The sequence below is a fragment of the Lissotriton helveticus genome, chromosome 1_1 (genome assembly GCF_964261635.1).
Source record: "Lissotriton helveticus chromosome 1_1, aLisHel1.1, whole genome shotgun sequence".
In the NCBI taxonomy this organism is placed as follows: Eukaryota; Metazoa; Chordata; class Amphibia; order Caudata; family Salamandridae; genus Lissotriton; species Lissotriton helveticus.
In genome coordinates this window covers 1,082,461,325-1,082,487,728 of record NC_136057.1, presented here as the reverse complement: position 1 = coordinate 1,082,487,728, position 26,404 = coordinate 1,082,461,325, and the positions used below count along the sequence as shown (strand labels likewise).

The following is a 26,404-nucleotide window of genomic DNA, read 5'->3' as shown; positions in this document are numbered from 1 at the left end:
CTTTTTGACTGATAGTTCAAACCACCGATCCTTTCCTTTGCCCTTTTAACGGAACTTTGGACTGCCTCCCCCTCTTTTACATTTTCTAGAGAAAACAAAACATTAACCACTCTATTAGCATAGCAATTGACACCAGAACTGTTTTCAAATTGAAAACCAACAACATCTTCAACAGAATCCTTTTTGTTTCTGCTGTGACCCTGCTACAGCACAGGCATTGTCCCCAGCAGTAATTCTGCAATGCCGGTAAGAATAGCTGTGGTGCCTACTGGACTCACTCACCCCCGCGGCGCCCCACGCCGTTATTTGCTGGGCGGCAACTTACTAGACATCACCTTCGTGACATCCAAATTTCAGCGCTTTCTGCTGCCTTGGAACTATTCGCACAACAGACCGCTACTGACAATCCACCCCCCGCGGCGCCCCACGCCGTTATTTGCTGGGCGGCAACTTATTAGACATCACTTTCGTGCCATCTAGATTTCAGCGCGTTCTGCTGCCTTGGAACTATTCGCACAACAGACTGCTACTGACGACCCACCCCCAGGCAACATCTTCTGAATTTTCATAATTTGAAAGAACTAGTAACATGTCCTCATCAGGAATTCAAAAGAAATTGCCACGGTCTCTTCGTTGTTTAAATGTTTTTACTGTTTTTGTTTTGTTGTATATATTTATATGTTATTAAAGTTTTATATTCCTACTACTTTGTTGGAGTGCTATATATTTTTAATGTGACACATAATTGTAAAAACTTTGATGTACAAAGAGTCATTCCTGGAATCTTCCGCTTCAGGCTCGGCCCCCTCCCCAATCACAATACAGGATGGCTTTCAGATAGTAGGAACACGTGTGGTGTGACGGATCTCATCGGGTGTGGGCCTTGATCTACTATAACTCCTTTAAAGAGGGGTGATTCTTTACAGCTGGAGCCATAAACTACATCTGCAGGGCTAGCTGATAGCCTGGACAATCGGACACAGAGGAAGAGGAGTGTCAGAGGGTGCGGTAGTGAATAGGGCGAAAGGGAGGTGTCGGGCGGGCACAGAGTGTGATTCTCAGGGAAGAGCAGCGCAGATGGAGGGAGGTTTATTGCCCATGCATAAGACAGAGAGCGGGGGTGACCAGTGCCTGGGGAAGATGCTTGCGAGGGTGGGGAGCCATGCTACGAATCGACAGCGTGCAGAGAGTGGGTCTGGTCAAGGCATCTAAAATGGCTGCCGTGCACGACAAAAGTGTGGCATTTCAAAAAAGGCAAGATGGCGCAAACAATGTTTTTCAACACTTCCTCATTTCCTTCGAATCGAACGTTAACAGACGTTGGTGCATATTACCAAAGTTAAGCGATATTTATCACTAACGATGCTTACCAACGAATTTTTTACCGCTAAGCATCGTCAGAAATTATCGAAGATAAACCTTGCTATTATCAAGGTTTATCGCAAATGCGATAAAAAACGGCCGCAATGCATGAATATCGCTAAAAAGTCAGCGATATTCATGCATTACCGAGCTAATGCTCTTAGCCATGTTATCCACCTCCCATTGGATAACATGGCTAAGAACTGCTCAGGGCAGGTATAACTTTTTGGAGATATTCGCGCTTAGCGCGAATATCTCCAAAAGTTGGTAATAGGAGATAGATATCTTGCATGTTGTAATGCAAATTATTGTGGTATATGGAACTCATACCATAATCTCTCAGGAAAGCAGAAACTGATCCTTTTGGGACCGCCTGAAAAGGCCTACGGGGTGAGGGGTACTCTACTTTGCCCCCTTTTCACGTTCCGAACTATTTTATTTTACTCTCTTCTGTAATTACACAAAATAGCAGCGATAAGATGCATCGGAGACACACAGTGAGAGAAAGGAGGCCGGAGATGAAGAAGAGATGTCAAATACACATTGGAGATAATATAGTGGCAGAAGGGAAGTAAATATGAGTAAACTTACCATGTAACATAAAAATGTTGCACTCTATACTATAAGTCTCATTTTATACTACAATCACTTCGCTACAACCTCATAAATTAAAAATAAAAATGAATAATGTCTCAAACAATTTTTGATTTCTAAATATAAATTTATTCTTCAGAATTTTCTAAATTTGAAAGAACTAGTAACATGTCCTCATCAGCAATTTCCTCATGAAAAGTCAGCAATGATGATTCTTGTAACTCTATGGTCTCCAAACATTCGATAAATTCGCCATCAACAGATTGATCAAAAAAATCATTCAAGTCATCTCCTCCTTGTGACAATATTTCATTATTGGTGCTGTCAATTTCAATCAATGTAGTGGAATCATTCAAGTCATCTCCTCCTTGTGACAATATTTCATTATTGGTGCTGTCAATTTCAATCAATGTATTGGAATCATTCAAGTCATCTCCTCGTGACAATATTTCATTATTGGTGCTCTCAATTTCAATCAATGTAGTGGAATCATTCAAGTCATCTCCTCCTTGTGACAATATTTCATTATTGGTGCTGTCCATTTCAATCAATCTAATGGAATCATACAAGTCATCTCCTCCTTGTGACAATATTTCATTATTGGTGCTCTCAATTTCAATCAATGTAGTGGAATCATTCAAGTCATCTCCTCCTTGTGACAATATTTCATTATTGGTGCTGTCCATTTCAATCAATCTAATGGAATCATACAAGTCATCTCCTCCATGTGACAATATTTCATTATTGGTGCTCTCAATTTCAATCAATGTAGTGGACAATTCAAAAGAAATTGCCACGGTCTCTTCATTGTGAGCCATTTTATTTTGAAATTGCTTGCTGTAAATTGCAGAAAAAAATAATCACTTTCATTTATCGTTTTTAGTAATACATAATATAAAACTAACTTTATCAAGTATTTAGTATAACAGAAAGGACTGCAAATAAATAACAGAAAACATTTTTCAAATTATCTTCAAGTGTACAACATAGTTCCCCTTACAAATTAACAACTCACCTTTTTAAAAGTAGGAGAAGTGTTAGTACTGTGTAAATCAAACACCAGAAATTCACCACCAAAAATTCCTCACAAATGTACCTCAGACAGTAGTATCACAAAATGGCTGTGGTTTCCTCTCATTTGACATATATACATAACCAATTAACTTTCATCACACACAAATACAAAACCAAAGTAACATTTTAATTGGTTCTAAATTTCAACACTTTCAAATGTGTTTTCCCCATGCAATTTTCCATAGGACATTTACATACGTCTACAGCCTGAATGGCTGAACGGAATTACACCAAACTTGGCAAAATGGTACATCAAACCTAAGAGGTCAGGAAGGATCTACTATGCCCCCTTATGGTCATTTCCCCCTTCGCTTTGGCCTCCTCTTGTCTCTCGATCCTACCGCGAGACAAGATGGCGGCCGCTACGGACTGTTTGGAATGTTGACAGACGCCGGAGACCAATCAGCTTCGCAAAGCTCCGTAACGCGAAAAGTACGCGAAGCGGAGCGCTGTTACAGATATATATCTTTTTTTGAACGTTAATTTCTCAAAATCCACTGGAGCACATATATTGAGACCTAGCAAAGGCACATCGGGCTACCAGTCCCTAATATTTTGCCAAGTTTCGTGCAAATCCATTCAGCCGTTCGATTATTGACATTTAGATACGTCTACAGCCTGAATGGCTGAACGGAATTACACCAAACTTGGCAAAATGGTACATCAAACCTAAGAGGTCAGGGAGGATCTACTATGCCCCCTTATCGTCATTTGCCCCTTCCCTTTCGCCTCCTCTTGTCTCTCGATCCTACCGAGAGGACAAGATGGCGGCCGCTACGGACTGTTTGGAATGTTGACAGACGCCGGAGAACCAATCAGCTTCGCTTCACAAAGCTCCGTTGCGCGAAAAGTACGCGAACTGGAGCGCTGCCCGGTCCGCTGTTACAGATATATATCTTTTTTTAAACGTTAATTTCTCAAAATCCACTGGAGCACATATATTGAGACCTACAAAAGGCACATCGGGCTACCAGTCCCTACAATTTTGCCAAGTTTCGTGCAAATCCATTCAGCCGTTCGGGCTAAAAGTGAGGCCAACCGCCCTATGGAAAACTCAATGTTAAAAACACGTTTTGGGACCCCCCTTTTTTCTCGACCCCCCCTGGACGAACCCCCCCCCCCCAATTTTCAGGGGCTGCTCAGAAACAAAATGTGCCATTTTCCTGAAAATTTCAGCCAATTCCGTCCACAAACGCCAAAGTTATTAGACATAGAATTTTCAAAAAACCCATAGAGAAAAAATCCTAACTATATATACCTACTGGCGACCGCCAGTAGGTAATATATATATATATATATATATATATATATATATATATATATATATATATATATATATCACTGAAAAAACCATAGGTTATAGACCATATATAGTTAGGAATTAGCATTTACAAAACCTTGAAAATTCACTGAAAAAACCATAGGTTATACACCATATATAGTTAGGAATTAGCATTTAAAAAACCTTATTTTACTCACACAAAACCATTGAAATTCCATATATAGTTAGTTGTACTAACTATATATCGCGCACCCGCAATCCACTGCTGATCATGTCACATATTACATCATTCATGACATGGTCAGTGACATCACTGATGACATCACTGATGACATCTCAAATGACATCACTGATGACATCACTGATGACAACATCCAGTGACTGTATTTTTCTGTAAAGTTAAAATATGTCTTACATATTTAAGAATGAGTGGATGTATAAATGTCTGGATGAAGGATTTAGTAGGTGCATGACTGACTGTATGAGTGAGTGATTAAATGTGTCTCACTGAGTGCATGGGTTAGTGACTAAAGTGTCTTAATTTGTGCATCATTATGTCTGTTGTTCTGTAAACTGCTGCATGTGTTGATCAGTAGCTATATGATTAACTATATGGGTTACTGATTGATTGTCCAAGTATTTGTATGGGATACTGAGTGTGTGTGTGGCTGGCTGGGAGGTGTGTGACTCTGTGCAGATCAATGTGTACTTGTATCTATGATTGTATAAGAAGGTAAGTATGTGTTAGTATATGTTTGAAAATGTAAGGTGCTCTATGTTTAACTGTATAGACAAGAAAATGGAAGTGTCATTGATTCTTTACATGACTGACTAGGTGAGTGAGTAACTCCATGGATGAGTGGCAGACTGTGAGTGTCTGTATAGGTGTATGAGTGCATATGATAGTGTTGTAAAGATGATTGATTGTATGTATGAATGATTGTATGGGTGAATGAGTGAAGGTGTGTGTAGACGTAGGAATCAGTGAGTGCGTATGTAGTAACTAGTATTGGTGTGTCAATGGTTTCAAAAATTATACTCTGTATTTAACACTGGGTGAAACAGAGGTTATTTTAAAGTGTGAGGAGATGCATTGTATTGTCACATGAATGATATCATCAGTGATGTGGTCATTGATGTCAAATGAGATGTCATCAGTGATGTCATCAGTGATGTCATTTGAGATGTCATCAGTGATGTCATTTGAGATGTTATCAGTGATGTCATTTGAGATGTCATCAGTGATATCATCAGTGATGTCATTTGAGATGTCATCAGTGATGTCATCAGTGATGTCACTGACCATGTCATGAATGATGTAATATGTGACATGATCAGCAGTGGATTGCGGGTGCGCGATATATAGTTAGTACAACTAACTATATATGGAATTTCAATGGTTTTGTGTGAGTAAAATAAGGTTTTTTAAATGCTAATTCCTAACTATATATGGTGTATAACCTATGGTTTTTTCAGTGAATTTTCAAGGTTTTGTAAATGCTAATTCCTAACTATATATGGTCTATAACCTATGGTTTTTTCAGTGAATTTCATTGGTTTTTTAAAAGCTAATATCTATAGCTGTAAAATGTATTCTTTAAATCCAAAAATATATTTTATATGTTTATTAATAAAAAAAATTAAAATATTTTTTTTGTTTCGCTCCCGGTCCGCGAACCGGAAAGCTTTCCGTTAGCTCAAATTGATGCCGCGACCCGGTCCGCGAACCGGTAAGAAATCAACATCGTGACGCATCGCGAAAGCGCGACGTATCGCGTTGCCGCGTAATGCGTCTTGTGACGTACCGCGTTAGCGCACCCGGAAGTGCTCCGGGGCGCGGACCGAGGCGCGAAACGCAGCGACCCGGAAGCTATCCGGGGCGCGGACCGGAGCGCGTAACGTAAGCATAACAGGTCATGTGACTTGTTAATAACACTTTTCATTGGTTCATTTCACTTTTGGTTTCATAATCATGTAAGGCTAGGTCAGGTGACCTAAAAATAACACTTTTCATTGGTTGAGAACTATTGTTTTTCCCAAATGATGAAAACCCCTCCTTCTTTCCTCACTCTGACTTTCATCATTGTGAGAGGAAGACCTTTATTAATACTTCAGAAATGGCTTCAGTAGTTGCTTCAGCTGGTGCACCCCCACCACCACCTCCACCTCCTCATGGGAAGAGAGGACCACCTCCCCAGGTCATGACCAACACAGAGGAGGAAGAGGAAGAAATGGAGGAAGAGGAGGGAGAAGAACCACAGTTCTTAGAAGAGTTGCCCCGGGTTTCCCATAAGAAACCCAGTTTCATCTGGCAGTTTTATTCAATCCCTCCTGGCCAAAAAAAAGTGAATGCGAGGTATGTCACCTGCCTCATCTGCAAAGATAAATTATCAAGAGGGACGGATAAGAAGTATAGTTATGGGAACTATACTATGCATAGGCACATGACCAGGAAGCATCCACTTAATTACAGCCGGGCGGAAATACGGGATTTGCAGGAAAATCCAACATCAACTCCTGTGGCCAGATCAAGATCGTCAATTTCATTGACACCAGCAGAGGCACGGGAAACTGTGCTAAACATACAAGAGAATTTTGGCCACATGAAACATACTTGTATGCACTGTGGTGCGTTGATAGCATGTGGTAATATGAGTATAAATGCTATCAACCTGGCTTATGAACATCATAATTGCCCTAACCGCCCCCAGTAATTTTTTTTTTTGCTCCTGTTGAGCCCTTTTCAATGCCTGTTTTTTGTTGTTTCCCCCCCCCAAAAAAACCAAAAAAAATATAAAATCGTTCAAAAAATACAAAAAAAACAAAAAATGTTCAAAAAATAAAAAAAATATATAAAACAACAAAAATATAAAAAAAAGTTCTTTTCAGAACTACCTCCCCTTTCAAAAAAAATTGCTAGAATGTTTAGCACTCTGGCAAGCTCTATTTCTTTTGGTTCGCTTCCCGGTTAGCTTCCCGGTACGCGGACCGGGAGCTAACCAAAAAAATAAAAAAATAAAAAAGAGTAAGTATAAGGAAAGTAAACAGAGAGTGATGTTAAAAGAAAGACAGCTATAGGGAGTAAAGAAGAGATACTGTTTAATAGATCTATTTACCGAAGAAAAGACGGAAGAGGGTATAATTGTGAAAAACAAAATAGATAAGGAAGTGAAAGAAAAAAAAAGAGAGTATAACATTAACAAAGAAGAGTTTCTTGGAGAATGTGAGTGAATGTTCAAAATAAGATTAAAACATGGGGAATAACAGAGAGAAAAAATAGAAAACAGAAAACAAAAAATAACAGAAAAAGATTAATTGAAACAGCAAAGAAATGTAAGTAACATAGAGCCATATCATCAACATAGGCAATAAAAGTTTTGCAGCTTTTATTGGCAGAAATGTGTCGCTAAAGCCGCTTTTGCGGCAGAAAACTGCCGCTAAAAACACTTTTGCACCAGTTTTCTGCCAATAAAAACAGCAATAATTTTATTGGCTGTGTTCATAATATGCCCCTTAGTGTGCTTCAACTACACAGAGAAAGCATTATGAACAAATAGTGATAGAGTGATCAGTCAAAGACACTAAGAGTAATAGAGACGGAGTGAGTGAACAAGAGTGAGGAACTATGAGAAGAGAGGGACTGAGAAAAAGAGTGGAAGGAGTTGAGTAAGTAGGAAATAGAGAAAGGAATGAGGGAAGTAGCAAAGGCAGGAAACTGAGGGTTAAAGAAATGAAGCAGTGGAACTAATAGAAGTTAAATGTGATAGAAATGTAACGAAAAGAGTACAAAACATTTACCTTATAATTGTCGTTAAATTACTCACTTTTTGTTTTTATACTTTCAATCTGTGAAAGAGAGAACAAACATTTGAAAAATATTAAAACATGTATTTAAAAATTACAAAATGTCCTTAAGACACATAAAAGCGTTTTTTGATTGCCTTTGCAGCATGTTTGTATCACTTTTAACATGGCTATGTAACACAAACATTCAAAATCTAAATTTGCCATGCACAGGTGGGAGCATATTTACAAGCAATTTGCGCCACAGAGAAAGGTCTTACATTGAAATGGGAAAAATAACATCAGAGACAGTCAATTGCCTTATAAAGAAGCATACACCATTATGTCCTTGTCAGAAATATTATAACCATTAATTTTCCTCAAAAACGATTTTCTAGTCATAATTTGAAAAGACTCCACAGCTCCTATGCAGAAAAACACCCTGTCAGTACTAATACTTCACATTTTCTCCAATTACATTTTCTCAAAGAAACAAAATCTATTTGTAAAACACTTGAGACCAAGCAACATTTGAAAAACACAACTTTCTTCATAATTTTCTCCTTAAAGCACACTATTCTCTATCTAAATTAAAGAAATATTTTCTCACCTTAGCAAATACTTTGAGTTTGAAAACAGTCTCAGAAACACACCAATTTGTCTTCAGCAGAGCAAAAGGTATGCACTCCAGAGTCTGCAGCTATCAAAAGCACAGAAATGCTGTAATTCTTCACACATATCTCTCATGTCACCCAATCAAAACTCTTCCCTCACTTTTTTTCAAATGAAAACTCTTCCCCCCTCTGCCATTTCATGCCTTTTCTGCATGGCAACCACCTCTTGGAAGACCTCTGGTGTTTGCAAGTTCACACAACAATGTTGCAATTGAACTCTGAACTCTCAGTGCACCTGCGTATCCACTGCAATCTTTCATTTAATGATTTTTTATTGACCATTCAAAATACATCTTTCAAAGAACTCATCCATGCACCCTAACTTTCTGTTTTCAGCAATCAAAATCCACCAATCACTGTTACTGCTTCATTAACACAGAAACTCCACAGTTTTTTTCATTTTAAACTCTCATTTTTTCAACTGCCATTTCATTGCCACACTTCATCTGACTGCAGCAGAACCTTCTCTCACCATGTTTTCTGTCTGGATTGTTGGACATAGTTATATCCACTGGGCTCACAGGTATGCTAAGAACAGAAATTTACCTAACCTCAATTTACAAGATGTGGAAATTAAGTGGTTTGGCCACAGAGGATTAAAATGTCACCAATTGATACCATTGGTGAAAACCTTTATGCATTTGCCAAAACCTGACCTGTTAATTGTGCACTGTGGAGGTAATGATTTGGGCACTTTGACTGGGGTAGGTCTGGAAATGCTTTTAAAGGACACCTTTGAGCAATTGATGGCACTTTTTCCTCAAACTGCCTTGGTATATTCAAATATATGCCAAAGACAGAAATGGAGGTGGTCAAACCAATTTTGTCCACAAATTGAGAAGTCGAGGAAGCATGTAAACAAATCTGTTTCAGCTTACATGAGAGACCATGGAATGGGCTCCCTGTATAACTTGCGTTACTACATGCAAGATATCTACAGAGGAGATGGAGTTCACTTCTCAGATGAGGGCAACAGAATTTTCATTCTGAATTTAAGACTGTGCATTGGTACCTACTTATAAGTACCTAAATGTACCATAAACCCAAAAGCTCTTCTCAGAGCTACCCTACATTTGATCACTCACAATTATTATTTTACTCTAACATTTTTCACTAATTTTCAACAAAGTACGCTCCCTGGGGCGCTTCCCGGTACGCGAACCGGGAGCTAACCTCGCGAAATTTTAAAAAAAATGTTTTTTTTTCGCACATATGGGCCTCCTCAGCCACCCTCAGAAAACCTAGGGGGTCAAGATAAGTCTACCGTGCCCCCTTCTACCCATTCTGAACATTATTTGCCCTCCATCTTGTATCTTAATTCGACCGAAACACAAAATGGTGGACTCCCGTAACGCTTAAGGTTCGCGAACCGGGGCGCTCACCAGTTCGCGTACCGGGTCGCTCCCTGGGAAGCGCACCATCAAAAAAGGTGGGAAAGTAGTTTACAGAAAAGCGACTGGAGACAATTTCACCAAATATAGATTAGCTCATACTACATACCAATCCCTACCATTTTCACAAATTTGGTTGGAATTCCATTTAGCCATTTAGCCTGTAGACCTCTCTAAATACCCTGAGGTAAATTACTTCACAAAACACATCTGAAGTGTTGGAATTGACAACCAATTAAAATGTTACTTTCATTTTCTACTTTTTTTACCTGACATTTGATTGGTTATGTACCTGAATATATATAAAGAAAGAGAGAGAAACACAGCCATTTTGACTACTACTTCCTGAATTACATTGCAAGATCATTTTCACTCACAACTTAAACTTGTTTTTAGAAGGTGAGATATTATTTTATAAATTTGAAAACATTTTCAGATAGTTATATACTATCCCTCTGTAAGAGTTAGACATTGAGAAAGGCTTCTTTATTATAATTATGGATTGATTTAGGTTTCTGTGGTATAATTATGAATTTACTTAGGCTTCTTCACAGGCACTTTTTAATAGTACTACTTCACGCCTGAAACCATACAGTGCCCATAGATTACTTCTCTGTTATAAACTCACAAGTACCTGTCTGAACTTAAACCCAACAGTGTCCTATCACTACTGATATATTTATTTTTTATGCAAATTACAGCAATAAAATGGAAGGTGAGCAGAATGTTTCCTTCGAAATTGTTCTGGACAGCAACAATGAACAAGTTATGGAACCCATTGATGACTTAGAATTCATGGATGAGTCACGGGACTATGAATTACTTCAATGTGTAGAATCTGTCGATCATTTACTCCATTATGATGACGGTCAAATGTGGGAACTTATGTTCACTCAACAAGAGGACATATCGGACAGTCAAATGCTAGACGTTCTATTAAATTTTGAAAAACAATCTGAAAAATAAAATTGTATGTAAAATAAAAAAATTGTTTGAGTCTTTAATCATTTTTATATGTAATTCATAAAGTAGTTAAATGTTAGAAATGTTATTAAATTTTGAAACACAATCACAATAATAAATAATTGCTTAAAAAATAAAAAAATTAAAAAATAATCAACAAAACCAACAATCAATTAACATACAGTATTTGAAAAGTCTATCATTCATTTATCATTATAGTACGCTGCCCAGAACGCTTCCCGGTTCGCGGACCGGGCGCTACCCACGCAAAAAAACAAAAAAAAATTATTTTTTTTTGCCCCGCGGGGCCCTTTTAAAGCCTCCACATTAAACCTAGGGGGTCAGGGAGGATATACTATGCCCCCTTATGGTCATTTCCCCCTTTGTTTTGGCCTCCTCTTGTCTCTCGATCCTACCGAGAGACAAGATGGCGGCCGCTCCGGACTGTTTAGAATGTTGACAGGCACCGGAGAGCCAATCAGCTTCGCTACGCGAAGTTCCGGTACGCGTAAAGTCCGCGAACCGGAGCGCTGCCCGGAGCGCGCTTACAGATATATATCTTTTTTTAAACGTTAATTTCTCAAAATCCACTGAAGCACATATATTGAGACCTAGCAAAGGCACATCGGGCTACCAGTCCCTACAATTTTGCCAAGTTTCGTGCAAATCCATTCAGCCGTTCGGGCTAAAAGTGAGGCCAACCGCCCTATGGAAAACTCAATGTTAAAAACACGTTTTGGGACCCCCCTTTTTTCTCAGCCCCCCCTTGACGAACCCCCCCAAATTTCCAGGGGCTGCTCAGAAACAAAATGTTCCATTTTCCAGAAAATTTCAGCCAATTCCGTCCACAAACGCCAAAGTTATTAGACATAGAATTTTCAAAAATCCCATAGGGAAAAAATCCTAACTATATATACCTACTGGCGACCGCCAGTAGGTAATATATTTATTTAGCCCTGGGTACCCCATACCTCGGGGCTCCTGGCCTTATTTATTTATAAATTTATTTTAAAAATACAAAAGGGAGGGGGGTTGCATGGCCCCCAGTCCCTGGGCCACTTTTGGCCCCGGGGATTCCTTTCCCCGGGGTCTGGCCTCTTTGATGGGGACCGTGGGGGGAGCCCCAATGCCCCCACGGTCCCTGCCAGCTCCCCGCCTCATTGCTTTTTGACGAGGGGAGCTGCTGACATGTAGCTCCCCTTGCCCAAAAGCAATTCTGCTTTGCTTTGTTGAAGAGAGAGCATGTTTCCTGCACTCGCTTCAACGAAGCAAAGCAGTGTTTGCTATGGCAAGGCGGGAGCAGTGCTCCCGCCCTGCCATTGCAGGAGCTGGCCCTGGGGGGTGGCGGTCCCCAGGGCCATGAAAGGCTCCAGGAGGGAGGCCGCACGGCCCTCCACCCAACTAATTTAAGCCCCAGGGAGGTGGTGGTCCCTGGGGCTGTGTGAGGGGGCTCGAGCCCCCCACACATTTTTTTAAGTCAGAGCCCAGGGGAGGTGGCGGTCCCCTGGGCTGTGGGGGGGTGGCATGCCCCTGCGTTTAATTATTAAAGCCCCCGGGAGGAGGCAGTCCCCGGCGTTGGGTAGGGGGAGGAACAAGCCCCCCATGCCTTTTCATTTTAATAAAGCCCCGGGGAGGTGGCGATCCCCAGGGCGGCAGGGCCCCCCATGAGGTCCCGCACTATATTATTGCGATTGCCCCAGGGACCAGGCCCACCCGGGGGCTTAATTAAACGAAGCACAGGAGACTGCGCTTCGTTTTTGAAAAATGTCAGCCGGATTTGTGCACCCAGCGTGAATTCGGCGAATTTTGTTTTAAAAATGCTTTTCTTGGCCTTGTGGGTCCCCGCGGGACCCCCTGAGCAGGCCTAGGAGGTCAGGGTGTTTCTACCCTGTCCCCTTTTCTTGTTTTTTTACCTTTTTTTATGACTGTTTTCTTATGACTTGGTACCGGGTCACAAGATGGCTGCCAAGACATTCTGTTTTGGAGTGTTAGCAGCCAATCAGAATGAAGCTCGTGCTCAGGAGGAGTCCCGAATCCTCCACGGTGCTCAAATATCAATATTTTTCTTTTTTAAATTTCTCAGCAATTACTGAACGGATTTACACCATTTTTAAAAAAGCACACTTTCTAGACCAAGACCTACCTTTATATCAAATTTGGTGTAATTCCATTCAGCAGTTCCGGCTGGTCATTAATTTTGAAAAATTTACGCAGATTCATCAAACGGCGCCAAAGATATTGGCAAAAGAAAAAACCCTTCAAATAGAAACGAGGTCCTCCCTATAAATACCTACTGCTGACCGCCAGTAGGTAATAGATCTATATACATATATGTATTTATGATTATTTTTTTATTACATGAGGCTGCTGAGACCAATAAAGCTGTTTCTAGGCCACACCTAAAGCGACAGATTTACTTGTCTGTGAGGGAATGTGAAAACCTTTATACCCAAATGCCTCTGGGAAATGTTTTTGTTATATATAAGTGCATATATAAATAAAAATGCATATTTCTCACTTACCGGGACCCATATTAAGACACAGAGTTCTTCCTCATTTTTGCTTCTTATATGCCTTCACTTAGGAACCTAATGCCGCTGGCGATGCACATTTGTACATGCAATGGTGTATTTGCAAATTCAATATAATTAATTTACAGGTTGTAAATGCTGTTCATGTACAGATAATGCATAACTAAAACTGACGCTGCTGTTTTGCTTGTGCTTGACTATGTCCGTACACTAGGAAGTGCTAGCTCTAATCCACAAAGCTGAAACTGAAGAAAGGGCAGTGTACACGTCATGTATCAAGCATCAATCACCAGGGAACGTCGAGAAAAACGCAGTACCACCTCCTCCTATATTGCTGTCCAGAACCGATTGTTCCATGTTATTTAAGCCAGCTCCGTTTTCGTCAGATGTGAAGGTAATCCATTCATCTTAAAATCTTACATTTAATGTACACTTGTTCTTTCAAATGATTTCGAGTTTCCTTGGGGTTGAAGTTGGTGCTGTCTGTAGCCTCTTAACCGTAGCTGTATTGGCAATGTTGTACAGTAAAATGACTACTCTTGATGGAAAAAATCTGTCATTGCACTCCTTTGTAGACAACATCCATATCTGAAAGAGACTATTAGTTATAGATTCCTTACCTTAGAATTACCACCAGCATCAGACTGGATCAGGAGAAATGTTTTCCTAGGAGTACCCCTGCTCGTCGGTAGGTCGCATCGGTCGATGCCACGTCCGTCATCAGTATCGTGGTCGCCGAGATGACGTTGCAGTGTCTACTAGACGCCGCCCCTGCGCGCTATCATTAGTTCTTTCTTTTTCCTCGCCTGCCAGCGCAGATCTAAAGAGAGCTTGCCCCTTAGTCGCTTTTTGACTAACCTTTTTCTGACTTTTTGTCTACGTCTTTTGAGTCTCCAGGCTCCTGGTGCACGAGGGATATCCAGCCGTCGGCCCGGTTTCAAGCCTTGTGACTCCTGTCAGAAGTTGAGGTCGGTTACCGATCCTCACCTCATGTGTCTTTGGTGCCTGGAGTGCGACCACGATGGGAAGTGGTGCTCCAACTGCCGGACCTTGAACCCGAAGTTTTTGCAGGAGTGGTCCTAAAAGCTTTTGGAGGCTCCGGCAGTCCACTCCGTGCTACTCGAGGTCCCTGTTCAGGGGAAGGTCGAGGGACCGGTCGCGGAATCACCACCATTTATCATCAAAGTCTTCGCACTCCTCGGGTAAGTTGAAGCACAAGAGGAAGGCGAACAAGCACTATCGCTATTGACCTTCTCCCTGTCTGACGGCTGACATGACGCTGGACCCGGAGTGTCGTTGCACTCCGGCTCCTTCCTCAGAGCCCGTTGGGACGGCTCCGCGCTTCCCTCCCTTCCCCAGAGCATCCCCTGCCCTGCTTCATCAGTTTTATGAAGCACTACACAGCATCTTTGGGCAGCCAGACTCCGCTGGCGCGCCTTCGGGCCCCACGGACTCGGCTGGGGGTCCTAGGCCTTCGAGGCCTGCAGCTCCAGCCCCTACGCTGCAGGGCTCCCATGGATCCAGGCCTGGATCTGGATCGGTGCCGTTCAACCTCACAATACCTTCCCCAGCACTGATTCCAGTGACAATGCCCCCGATGCTGGTTGTGCCCCCAACCGGCGCCGACCCCAGCCTCACCCCCAATATAGACATGACGTCGGTACCGGCGCCGGACGGTACTTTGGTCCCACTGTTCATACCTACCGCCCTGAGTGGCAGCCAGAGGAGGGTGAGGAGGACTGGGAGGGATCTGTTGACCCTCTAGCAGACCAACTTGAGGAACCATAAATATAGAAGAAATTATACCAGTGCACATCCCTACTCGTTGCTTTTATCCAATTGACTTTCAAATCAGATCACTTGATAATTTCAATATTCTTCAAGTCCACAAAAAGGAAAGACGAACGCGGAAGAGAAACGCCTTGCGAACACGCGACATTTTCGCTATGGCGATGGAACTTATCATGGCTCCTAAAAGTCCTTATTAAAACGTGTACTATTGAGTAACAAATGGATTTGAAGCACAATAAGTATATGGACTAATCTTCGCATCTACAACTCTAGAGGCTTTAAGCCTTGAAAAAGCCCGCGGAGGGCGAAACGCGCGTCGGCTGTGACGATGTGTCAAGAAAGAAATCAATAAATAAGAATACTGACTATGAATGGACTCTGTACTATTTGAACATTTTTGTGGACTTGAAGAATATTGAAATTATCAAGTGATCTGATTTGAAAGTCAATTGGATAAAAGCAACGAGTAGGGATGTGCACTGGTATAATTTCTTCTATATTTATGGTTCATGAAATTCTACAACACTTCTAGTGGGTAGAACATCGTGGCTAAAATTGCTTAAGGGTGAATAAGCATGTTATCAGTTGAGCACTCCTAAAGTGGGGATATAATTGTTACTGTATACACCAACAAGAAGGGAAACATTCAATATTGATGTGCTGATCGTAGTAGCAAATTCACCCTGTGTTCTTTTGTGGTTACAACTTGAGGAACCAGACTGGCGAGAGGCGTTGGGTGAGGCCAGTGGTTTGGATACCGCCCCAGACCTTCGTATTCTTTCTCCCCCTACTGTGGCTACAGAAGAGGAAGCTTCCTACGCTGTGGTGTTGCATAATGCTGCTGAGGCCGTGGACCTCGCGCTTCCTACGGTGCTGTCCGGACTAACCTCCTGACTGAGGTGCTTCAGCTGGCAGCTGCCTCTTCGGAGCCCCTGCTGCCTTCTAACGAGACCCTCACGGACATCCTTCTGGGCACTTTGTCCAAGCCCAGCACAGGGGGCCCTGGAGAAAGGTTGATTGCCCAACGCCACTTCCTGGCTCCGGGCGACCCACTTTTCCTTTCCAAACACCCTACCCCGGGGAGCTTGGTGGTCCAAGCTTCATCCTCCAAGGGCGCATTCCCTACTGCTCCTGCTGATAGGGAATCCAAGAAGCTGGACCATCTTGGGAAGAAGATGTTTTCTTTTCTGCTTAGGACGGTGGTCGTTGAACACTGCATGTTTCTTGGGCCTTTGCACACACACTGTGTGGGATACGGTTGCGCAAGTGTTGCCGCAGTGCCCGGATGAGGCCTGGGCCGTGCTCACCCGCACTGTTGCTGAGGGTCGTGACGCAGTGAAGTCCACCATCCCGTGTGAGCTGAATACCGCCAACTCGCGGGGTAGAACGGTTTACATGTTTGTAGCCCTGAGGCGCTATGCCTTGCTGAGAATATCTGGCTTCTCGAGGGATGTCCAATCTACCCTTTTGGACATGCCCTTTGATGACCGTTGCCTGTTTGGTGACAAGGCGCACAGCGCCCTCGAGCATTTCAAGGACTCTAGGGCTACAGCCAGATCCTTTGGCCTTGCAGCAACTTCTTGGGCCATGCAGTCTTCCTTTCGCCTCTTTCGTGGCAACGGAAGGGGTGTCCCAACATGTTCCACCCAGAGCCACAGGGCCGTGCAAGCTACCCACCCTCTGCGTGGCCGGGGACGTAGGACCCAGCGTCTTGGGTCTGGGGCCAGTGGGAGGCCAGTCCACCAACACCTCCCCTGCTGCAGCCTCCAAACATTCCTAATCTGACCTTTTAGGGCCATCAGTTCCCGGTGGGCAGCAGGATTCGCCATCACCTCCCCCACTGGCACAACATCACGTCTGACAGGTGGGTTTTGCAAATAGTCCGAAGGGGTTACTCCCTCCCCTTTGAGACTACCCTTCCCTCCATGCCACCTACTTTCCATCGCATGTCAGCAGATCATTTGGCCCTTCTCCGTCGGGAAGTTTTGGCTCTTTTAGCCTAGGGAGCTATCAAACGCGTCCCTGTGCCAGAAGTAGGTTGTGGCTCCCACTCCCACTATTTCCTGGTACCCAAGAAGGACAAAGGCCTGCATCATATCTTAGACCTCAGGCACATCAACCGCTTCCTCCGGAAGGAGAAATTCAAGATGTTAACCTTGGCTCAGGTCTTATCTGCCCTCGACCCTGGAGACTGGATGGAAGTGCTGGACTCTTACTTTCACATCCCTGTCTTGCCTGCCCACCGGCGTTACCTTCGGTTCACGGTAGGCCACGAGCACTTTCAGTTTACCGTGCTCCCCTTTGGCCTAACCAGCACTCCTCGGGTGTTAATGAAAGTGATGGCGGTGGTTGCAGCTTATCTGTGCAGATCAGGGGTTCCAGTCTTTCCCTATCTCGATGATTGACTGTTGAAGGCAGGCTCGCCCCAGGCTGTCGTCTCCCACTTCCAGACTACGGCAGACCTCCTGCATTCGCTGGGGTTCACTATCAACGTTCCAAAGTTGCACCTGATTCCCTCTCAGCAGCTCCTTTTCATCAGAGCAGTTCTGGATACAGCACAGTTTTGGCTTATCCTCCCGAGCAGCAAGTCTGGTATATTCGGGCTATGATACCGACGGTTCAGCCTCTATTCTAGATTTCGGTGAGAATGACCCTGAGGCTGCTGGGCCTCATGGTCTCCTGCATCCTACTGTTGGATCATGCCAGATGGAATATGCAGGCTCTGCAATGGGACATGAAGTTCCAGTGGGCGCAGCATCAGGGTAATGTTTTGGATGTCGTCCAGATCTCGGAGGGGACTGCAAGTTAGTTGCAGTGGTGGATCATGAACCAGGATTGGGCCAACGGTAGATCCCTCTTCCTTCCCCAACCAGAGTTCACAGTAGTGATGGAGGCGTCCCTCCTGGGATGGGGCAGCCACATGGGAAAGGCAGAGATCAGGGGTCTCTGGTCTCTGGTGGAGTCCAGGCTCCACATCAACCTTCTAGAGCTCCGGCAGTTCATCTTGCACTGAAAGCATTCCTTCCTTCTGTCAAAGGAAGAGTAGTGCAGGTGTTCACGGACAACACCACCGCAATGTGGCACTGCAACAAGCAGGGCGGGGTGGGGTCGTGGACCCTATGCCAAGAGGCTCTTCGCCTTTGGACAGATCTGGAACATCAGGTCATGACCCTGGTGGTTCAATACCTGGCAGGTTCTCTGAATGCCAGGGCGGAGAAACTTAGCTGCCGGTGCATGATGGATCACAAATGGTGTTTTCACTCGGAGGTGGTGCAAAGTGTCTTGCAGCAGTGGGGAGAGCCTTGGTTAGATCTGTTTGCCACCACAGAGAACACACAATGTCAGCAGTTCAGCTCGTTGGAGTTTCCAAGGCGGCACTCGCATGGCGACGCCTTTCATTGCGAGTGGAATTGTGGTCTCTTGTATGCCTTTCTGCCTGTACCACTTCTGCCCAGAGTGCTGAAGAAGATCAAATGTGACCGTGCCCAAGTCATTCTTGTGGTTCCGGACTGGGCAGGAAAAGTCTGGTACCTCGAGCTCTTGAGCATGGCCATCGATCCCTTCGATCCGACTGCCTCTTCAGGAGGATCTTCTGTCGGAGCAGCAGGGGACGGTCCTCCACCTGAACCAGTTGACAGCTTTTGACTTTCCTCCTGAAGTCTGGTATGTAATCTTGGCAACCAGGCTTCCCTCCACTAAAACGGTATACGCCTGTAAGGAACAAATTTGTGGCATGGTGCACAGCAAAGGCTGTGGATCCCCTTTTTGCCCCTCTTCCAGAGGTTCTCCTCTTGATTGTTTCTTTGGCCCAGCAGGGCTCTGCTCTGGGCACTCTGAAAGGCTATCTTTCTGCCATTTTGGCCTATCTTCACCTTCCTGATCAGCCTTCTCTTCTCCTTTCGTAATGCCCCAGTGGGACTTGAATCTTGTCCTCACTTATCTTATGTTTGCTCTCTTTGAGCCACTACATAATTGTCCTGTTCGTCCCTTACTTTGATGACTGCTTTTTTGCTTGCCATCACCTCTGCTCACAGGGTGAGTGAGCTTCACGCCTAATCTTCCTAACCTCCTTTTCTTGCGGGTCATCCGGACAAAGTAGTCCTCCGTACTAGGCCTTCTTTTCTGCATAAAGTGGTTACCTCTTTCCACATAGGTCAGACCATCATATTGCCTACCTTCTTCCCGCACCCTTCCAAAGAGGAGGAGAGACTCCACTATCTGGACCCAAAACTTGCAATGTCTTTCTACCTTGACCGCACTAAAGATTTCGGGGTGGACAATCAACTATTCTTAGGTTATGTGGGTGCCAAGAAAGGTCGGGCAGTGCACAAACGAAATAATCTTACCAACTACAATAGCGAAAATGGCATTTACGTAATCAAATCCCCTGTAACCTCTTCTATGTGGGAATCAGAATGAGGAAGATTAAAATAAGAATCAATGAGCATCGAAGCACCACCAGATGCAAAAGGAATAACACCAAAATGACATGTCACTACCTCGAAAAAGGCCATGGAGACGGGGATCTGGAATGGGTCGTCTTATTAGTAGTAGTAGTAGTAGTAGTAGTAATAAAGGCTTTATTTCGATAAAACATATCTTTAAAAGCAAAACATAGTACATCAGCATATAAACCACAACAAGCACAATATACATTCAAAACAATTATATATAAATAGAAATGTCCATATTAAATTAGATAAAAAAACTCTAAAAGAGGTTTACCTATACTGACCACAATTAAACAATTTCATTACGCCTTTTCGATCTAATAGACCAAGCCCATCTTAAAAATTTAGACAGACCACACACAAACAAGGGCCGAGTGTCGGTAATCAGAATTCGCATTGCAACAACATAGTGTCTGGTGCCTAATTCTCTGCATATTGGTTTAAGCCAACTTTTTCTCGGTACTTTGTATGCCGGGCATTCAAATAAAGGTGAGCAACAGACTCTACTCTAGGTCGTCTTGGAGAAAATGAACTCAAGCATCCCTAACATACAAACAAGACTTCTCACATGGGAACAATGCTGGGTCTATCCCCTCAAATCATGGGAAACTGGCCTTAACAATGACATCCCATGGTTATAAATTGGTTAAACCAATCAAACTGTATCACAAATACATCTTTCACAAATCTGTACACAACAGATGGCTTGTGTACGCCACTCCCCTACATAATAGAAGGCAATGTTCAACCAAAACATCTAAGAGATCTTTCAAATCGGCAAAGATATGTACATGCACTGACTCTAAAACATCTTTTTTCCATTGGCCATACATGCTTGAGAACCATTGGGAACATCCGTCATGTCCATGATCCCACTATGGCCTATATGGTTATTAGCCTTTAATTGTCAGCTGCCCTTGAGGCTTGTCAATAACGATCTCAAGTGTTAGGCTTCTAACTTTGCGTAATTTTTGACTAAATGTTCCTGTAGCACCCCATACTAGATGTATTTCACTCAGCATCATGACCCTTTGAGTCTTTGCTGTTTTTCCAGAACTGTCATAATCTATTACTGCTGACCCCGGACTCAGACCTTAGTTCCTTCTTTGCTATGCAAACTATAGCGCGCATGCGCACATTGGCACTGAGCTGAAAACTCTGAAAAAATCCATTGTGCATGAGCGCTCCCAACCACGCTCTGATCTTCAGAGGTGTCTCTGTCTTTAGGCTACGCGTCAACCGCAATCAAACAACTGACCATGGGACGCAATAACCAGGCAGCCCATTAAGGACAGTGGATGGCAAACTATACATTTAAGCGCTGCTCACCGCCCAGGCAATGTTTCAGACATCGGATACGGAATGGCCATTAAGTAAACACAGCCTGTGCCTATTTCTCACTCAATTAACCCGTGATTACCACAGCTGGACACCTATATAAAACAAACGCCAACGCTCACTCCGCAACCAGTGGGGAAGAGGCGAGGATGGTTTGTAGGAGTACTACGAGGGATGCACCCTGAGGCAGTAAGGGTGAAATTGCAGTGTATGCTTGGAAATCGAAGTTGCTCAAACCCTAGAACTTGTTTTCAGAGTCTTTGTATAGATGTGGGTGCAAGCTACGATGCGAGACCCTCAATGCATATTATTTTACTTTTTCACTTAAAAATCTCTCCCTTACTCTGTTTCCAGAGTGTGACTACAGGGGCCCCTCATTCCCATGGGACACCTCAACCCCTAAACTAGGATAAGATTGTGAGCTGGACTCACAGTTTTCGTTTTCATGTGCACCACGTTTGCAGTGACACGTGTGTTCACATCCACATGTATAATAATGTTTATCTGCATAGTGCCTGTCTGATTCTTCGTCTTTTTTGTCACTTTGTTAACCTTTATTTTACAGGTTTTAAGTTCTTTTAGGTAGAGTTTGACATAGGTCGACCTACCTGTGGATATATCGTAGTCTTTAGAGACTAGATAGGAGCCCTTACTTCTCGTCCTGAGGAATGCCATAGACCCTCCTAGCCACATGAGCAGAAATATGTTGATGACATTGATGGGGATGGGTTACTAAACCGTCAGGTCCCCAAACCCTCGTTTTTAATATTAAGCACTTTTCTCCACTTTAGAATCCGACAGCAATTCAGGGTAGCTTCTTTTTGTGTGTACTTGTTGTATTTGGAGGCTAGCTCACCCTGAATACCCCGTAGCCTCTTGTTCTCTCCCCTAGCAATCACTAGGGTTTATTGTGTGTATATACAGTGCATAAATGTATCATCTCTCGATGGGTTGTCCTATGCATCAAGATCTGCTATTCTTTAGCTAAAAAGGACCCTCCAGTAGGACTGCGCGCCCACTCTACCAGGGCGGCGGCGACTACTACTACTTGAGACGTGGTGTTCACCTACTTGACATCTGCCAGGCAGCCACATGGGCATCTTAGCACACGTTTACAAAGCATCTCTGCCTGCACAGTCAAGTCTGGAAAGACAGATTTTTCAGCTGTTCTTTTCTCCAGGACTTCCTGGTGTGAACTTAGTGCGCAGACCCACCTCCGGGGTTGTTATTGCTTGGGTATCTCTTCTAAGGTAAGGAATCTATAACTAATAGTCTCTTTCAGATGAACAAGTTGCTCACCTTCGGTAATGATGTATCTCTAAGAGACATATATTAGTTATAGATTCCCTACCGCACCACCCATCCTCCCCGTTCTGCGAACTGACTTCTAGGGATAGGGACTCCCTTGCAGGGCCATAGTTTTGTGCACCAATGGTCAGTGTCTTGCATGGCTCTGCGCATCTGGCGTGGAAAGTCGTGTCAGAACTGACACGGAGGGGCGGCGTTTAAGTAGACACTTCAATGTTATCCCTTGTGACCGAGTACTGATGTGGAATCGACCTACGCCATCTACCAACGTGCAGGGGTACTGCTAAGATAAAATTTCTCCGGATCCAGTCTTAGAGATACATCGTTACCGAAGGTAAGTAACTTGTTCATCCTGCTGTAGCTTTTTTTATTGACAATTCTTTATTTGTGTTTTACATTACCATTTTGTATCAAACAGACATGGGAATGAGAGCAAAAGTAAATGTGTAGGAGCAAATCTATACCCCAAAAAGGGACCTAATTCGGTTTTCCCACAGTTTACTGGATCGGAGATGCTGTTAAACCTCCTTTTTGTGTGGCAAAGTGTTATCCAGTATTAAGGGTGTCTTTCATAGATTCACATGCCTGAATCATTCCCCGTCGTCAAGATGGGAGTCCCTGGTACATAAATAAGCAATGTCCTATAGACATACATAGAGAAAAGTAGGCCTAAAGGCCTCACATTAGTAACATATCTGGGACCTTTTGTGAAAAGGACCAAAGTCCAGAGAAGAACCAATGAGATGTCACCTCCCTCTAGAACCTTCCTGTCAGGAGCCTCAGTCCCTCAGATTTTCGTGCGCACTAGGCTAAGTATGCGTGTTACTGAGAGAATAAGGTGAGTCCTTCCAGGGAAGGCGGGAGGGTTGCATGTGAATCTATGAAAGACACCAATACTGGATAACTGCAGTTACAGGTAAGTAACGCATTTCTTATCCAGTATTATGGGTGTCTTTCATAGATTCACATGCCTGAATCAGAGTAGCAAGCAATGTCAAAAGCACATTTCTGATGGAATAGCATATACAAGTCATCATATAACATATATTATGCAACTATAAACCATCAAAAACCATCGACCATAAGCATTAGTAAAGAAATGTGCATACCAGAGTAGGGTGGAGGGACAGAGGAAGGCTCACCTTACTGAAATAGATGGCGAAGCACTGCTTGTCCCACTGCTGCATCCTTCATCAGCTCCGTATACAGGCAGTAGTGCCTAGTGAAGGTATGCGGCAAATTCCATGTTGCCGCCCTGCAAATGTCAATAACCGGCACCCCTGCAAAGAGTGCCATAGAAGTGGACATAGCTCTCGTGAAGTGCGCTCTCACTTTGGAATGCAATGGCCGTCCAGCTTGGTCGTGGCAGAAAGCAATGGCTGCAGAAATCCATCTGGAGATGCTCTGCTTGGTAAGCGGTAGACCTTTTCTAGGTCTGCTGTAAGCTACGATTTTCTGAAAGTTTTCGTTTTGTCAATATAAAAGTTCAAGCATCGCTTGAGATCCAAAGAATGTAGTGATCTTTCAGCTGCTGTGCTTGGATTCGGTAAGAAGGAACGAAGAACCACCGGTTCATTTAGGTGGAAGTCAGACGGGACCTTTGGAATAAACCTAGGGTTGGTTCTCAGGATTACTCTGTCGTTTTTAAACTGTAGAAAAGGATCTTGGATTGAAAACGCCTGCAGCTCACTCACCCTCCTTGCAGATGTGAGCGCTAGAAGGAGTGCTGTCTTCCACGAGACATACTTTAGGTCGGCTCTGTGCACTGGCTCAAATGGGTGCTTCATGAGCTGATTAAGGACAACATTCAAATGCCAGGTAGGCGGCAACATCCTTACAGGTGGAAACAATCTGTATAAGCCCTTTAGAAATTGCTTAACCAACCTGTTTGACCAGAGAGATGGTCCCGTTACTGTTCTTTTATAACGAGAAATTGCAGCCAAATGTACTTTGATGGAGGAGTGGGCCAGGCCCCACTGTGCTAGATGTAATAGATAAGGTAAGATTTGCTCCGGTGAAGAGGAGAAAGGCCGAATTCCTTGATCTGCGCACCAAACACAAAAGCGCTGCCACTTCACTTCACTTTTTTTTAGTATTTTATTTTTCATTCCGATCAGCAGACACATATAGTACAAAGTCGTAAAAGCAAATAACACAATGTGGCAGTGACATTCTTAAATCAAATACGCGTTGTCCATTAGGGACACCACTGTCAGACACACACACCGAGGTATAGTATCAACAAGTTCTTGACATCGCATGCAAGCTCCTCCCACATTCCTCCCCGCCGGATAGACTGCCTCCCATGTGGACATTAAAGTACATATAATGATGCCTCTGGTATTTCTTTTAAGAAACCTTATAGTCAGTGAACAGATACTATAAATTGTCTGTCCATGCGTATTAAATTGCACACAGAATTAATCTACTGGCAACAATTTTTTCGTTCATCTACTTACCATCAGAAAACATTACATTAACAAAAAAGTACAAACAGCAAATATCGGTTGCAACTATTTGTATTAGTCAAAAGAGTTTTTTTTATATATACTAAATTTCTTTAGTTTGTTTCCTTTTATATACATAAATATTCACATTATATACACTGTACAATACAACATAAATGAGATATATATAGATCCCATGTGGACATTGACATGTATTCATGGCCCCCCACGTCTGTGCGGGAACTGATCCCCGCTCATATGCTGTTCTTATTCAGAGGTATTTTGCAAGTAGGACGTCAGTGGTTCCCAAACATCTCTGGGTCTGGACGTAACTGGTAAGTTCTCAGCATAGGTCTCTAGAGTCCTTTTGCAGTACGTCATGTCTGTTATCCAGTCTTTTAGTCTAGGCGGTCTCTTGGCACCCCATCTGATTGCCACCCTGCGCCTTGCTAGAAGCAGCGCTATCGCCAAGAACTTCCTCTGACTAGCCTGTTTAAGTTTCTTAATCCTCAACAGACACACCTGGGGAGTATTCTGGATATGTTCGTTCAACATAGTTTGTAGTGTTTCTATAACTGCGCCCCAGTAATGTTGCAGGCTTGGGCAGGACCATGCCACATGTAGAAAGTCTGCTTCAAGTGTACCACATCGTACACAAGAGTCATTATCTCTCAACCCCATTCTGTGCAGTTTTGTGGGTGTGTAGTACGCCTGGTGTAGGAATTTGAAATGAAGTATGTGGGGCTTGCAGTTAGAAGTAAGGAGTGTGAGCTGCGCGCAGCTATATTGCCAATCCTGGTCTTCTAGTGGCTCACCCAGCAGCCTCTCCCACCTACTTTTTGCCAGGGTGTTGTCTGTGGCTTGTTCGTATTGTGCCGTTGTGTAGAGCCTTGTGACCAAGTGCGTTTGCGTTGGGGCCGTTAATAGCGCCTGTAGCGTCGCTAATTGCTCTGGTTCGCTGGGAAATGTGGGGTACAGTGCCCTCATTGCCGCTCAGAAGCGCAAATATGCGAAGTTTTTCATAGGGGTCTGGTGTGTGCATAGGGCAGGGTCCGACCAGCAAAGGAACGTGGCGTGTGGAAATGCTTGACCCATAGTGGCGAAGCCCATTTCCACCAAGAGGGACTGCATTCGTGGCTCCTGTGTCACCGAGAGGTGTGGGTGTTTTGCCGTCGGCAGAGCCCTTGCGTATATAGGCGCTTTATTCGCCCTGCGCGCCAGTGTATGCCACGCCCTTGAGGTGTTGTGTGCAGTGTTGATGGTATCTGACGGGGTACATGCAATGGGACTGGCAAGCAGCGACAGCAGCGGCTTTGGAGAGATACTGTCATGTTCTACAGCGACGTGGGGTATAAATGCATGTGGTCTCGTCCAGGAGTGCGCATGCTGAGCTTGTGCACAGAGATAATACAATT

General features: G+C 43.6%; 1 protein-coding gene across 5 annotated transcripts in view; it reads left to right on the top strand.

Annotated features, from left to right (window-relative positions):
- CFAP54 (cilia and flagella associated protein 54) overlaps positions 1–26,404 on the top strand; it is a 2,603,731-nt gene that overhangs the window by 679,597 nt on the left and 1,897,730 nt on the right. For all 5 annotated transcript variants that reach the window (XR_013608312.1, XR_013608313.1, XM_078677994.1 and 2 more), the window contains exon 21: positions 13,869–14,048. Coding sequence is in view for 3 of the 5 variants with exons in the window: in XM_078677994.1 (XP_078534120.1) it covers positions 13,869–14,048 (180 nt within the window). In the remaining 2 variants the exon portion in view is untranslated. The remainder of the gene's footprint in view (positions 1–13,868; positions 14,049–26,404) is intronic.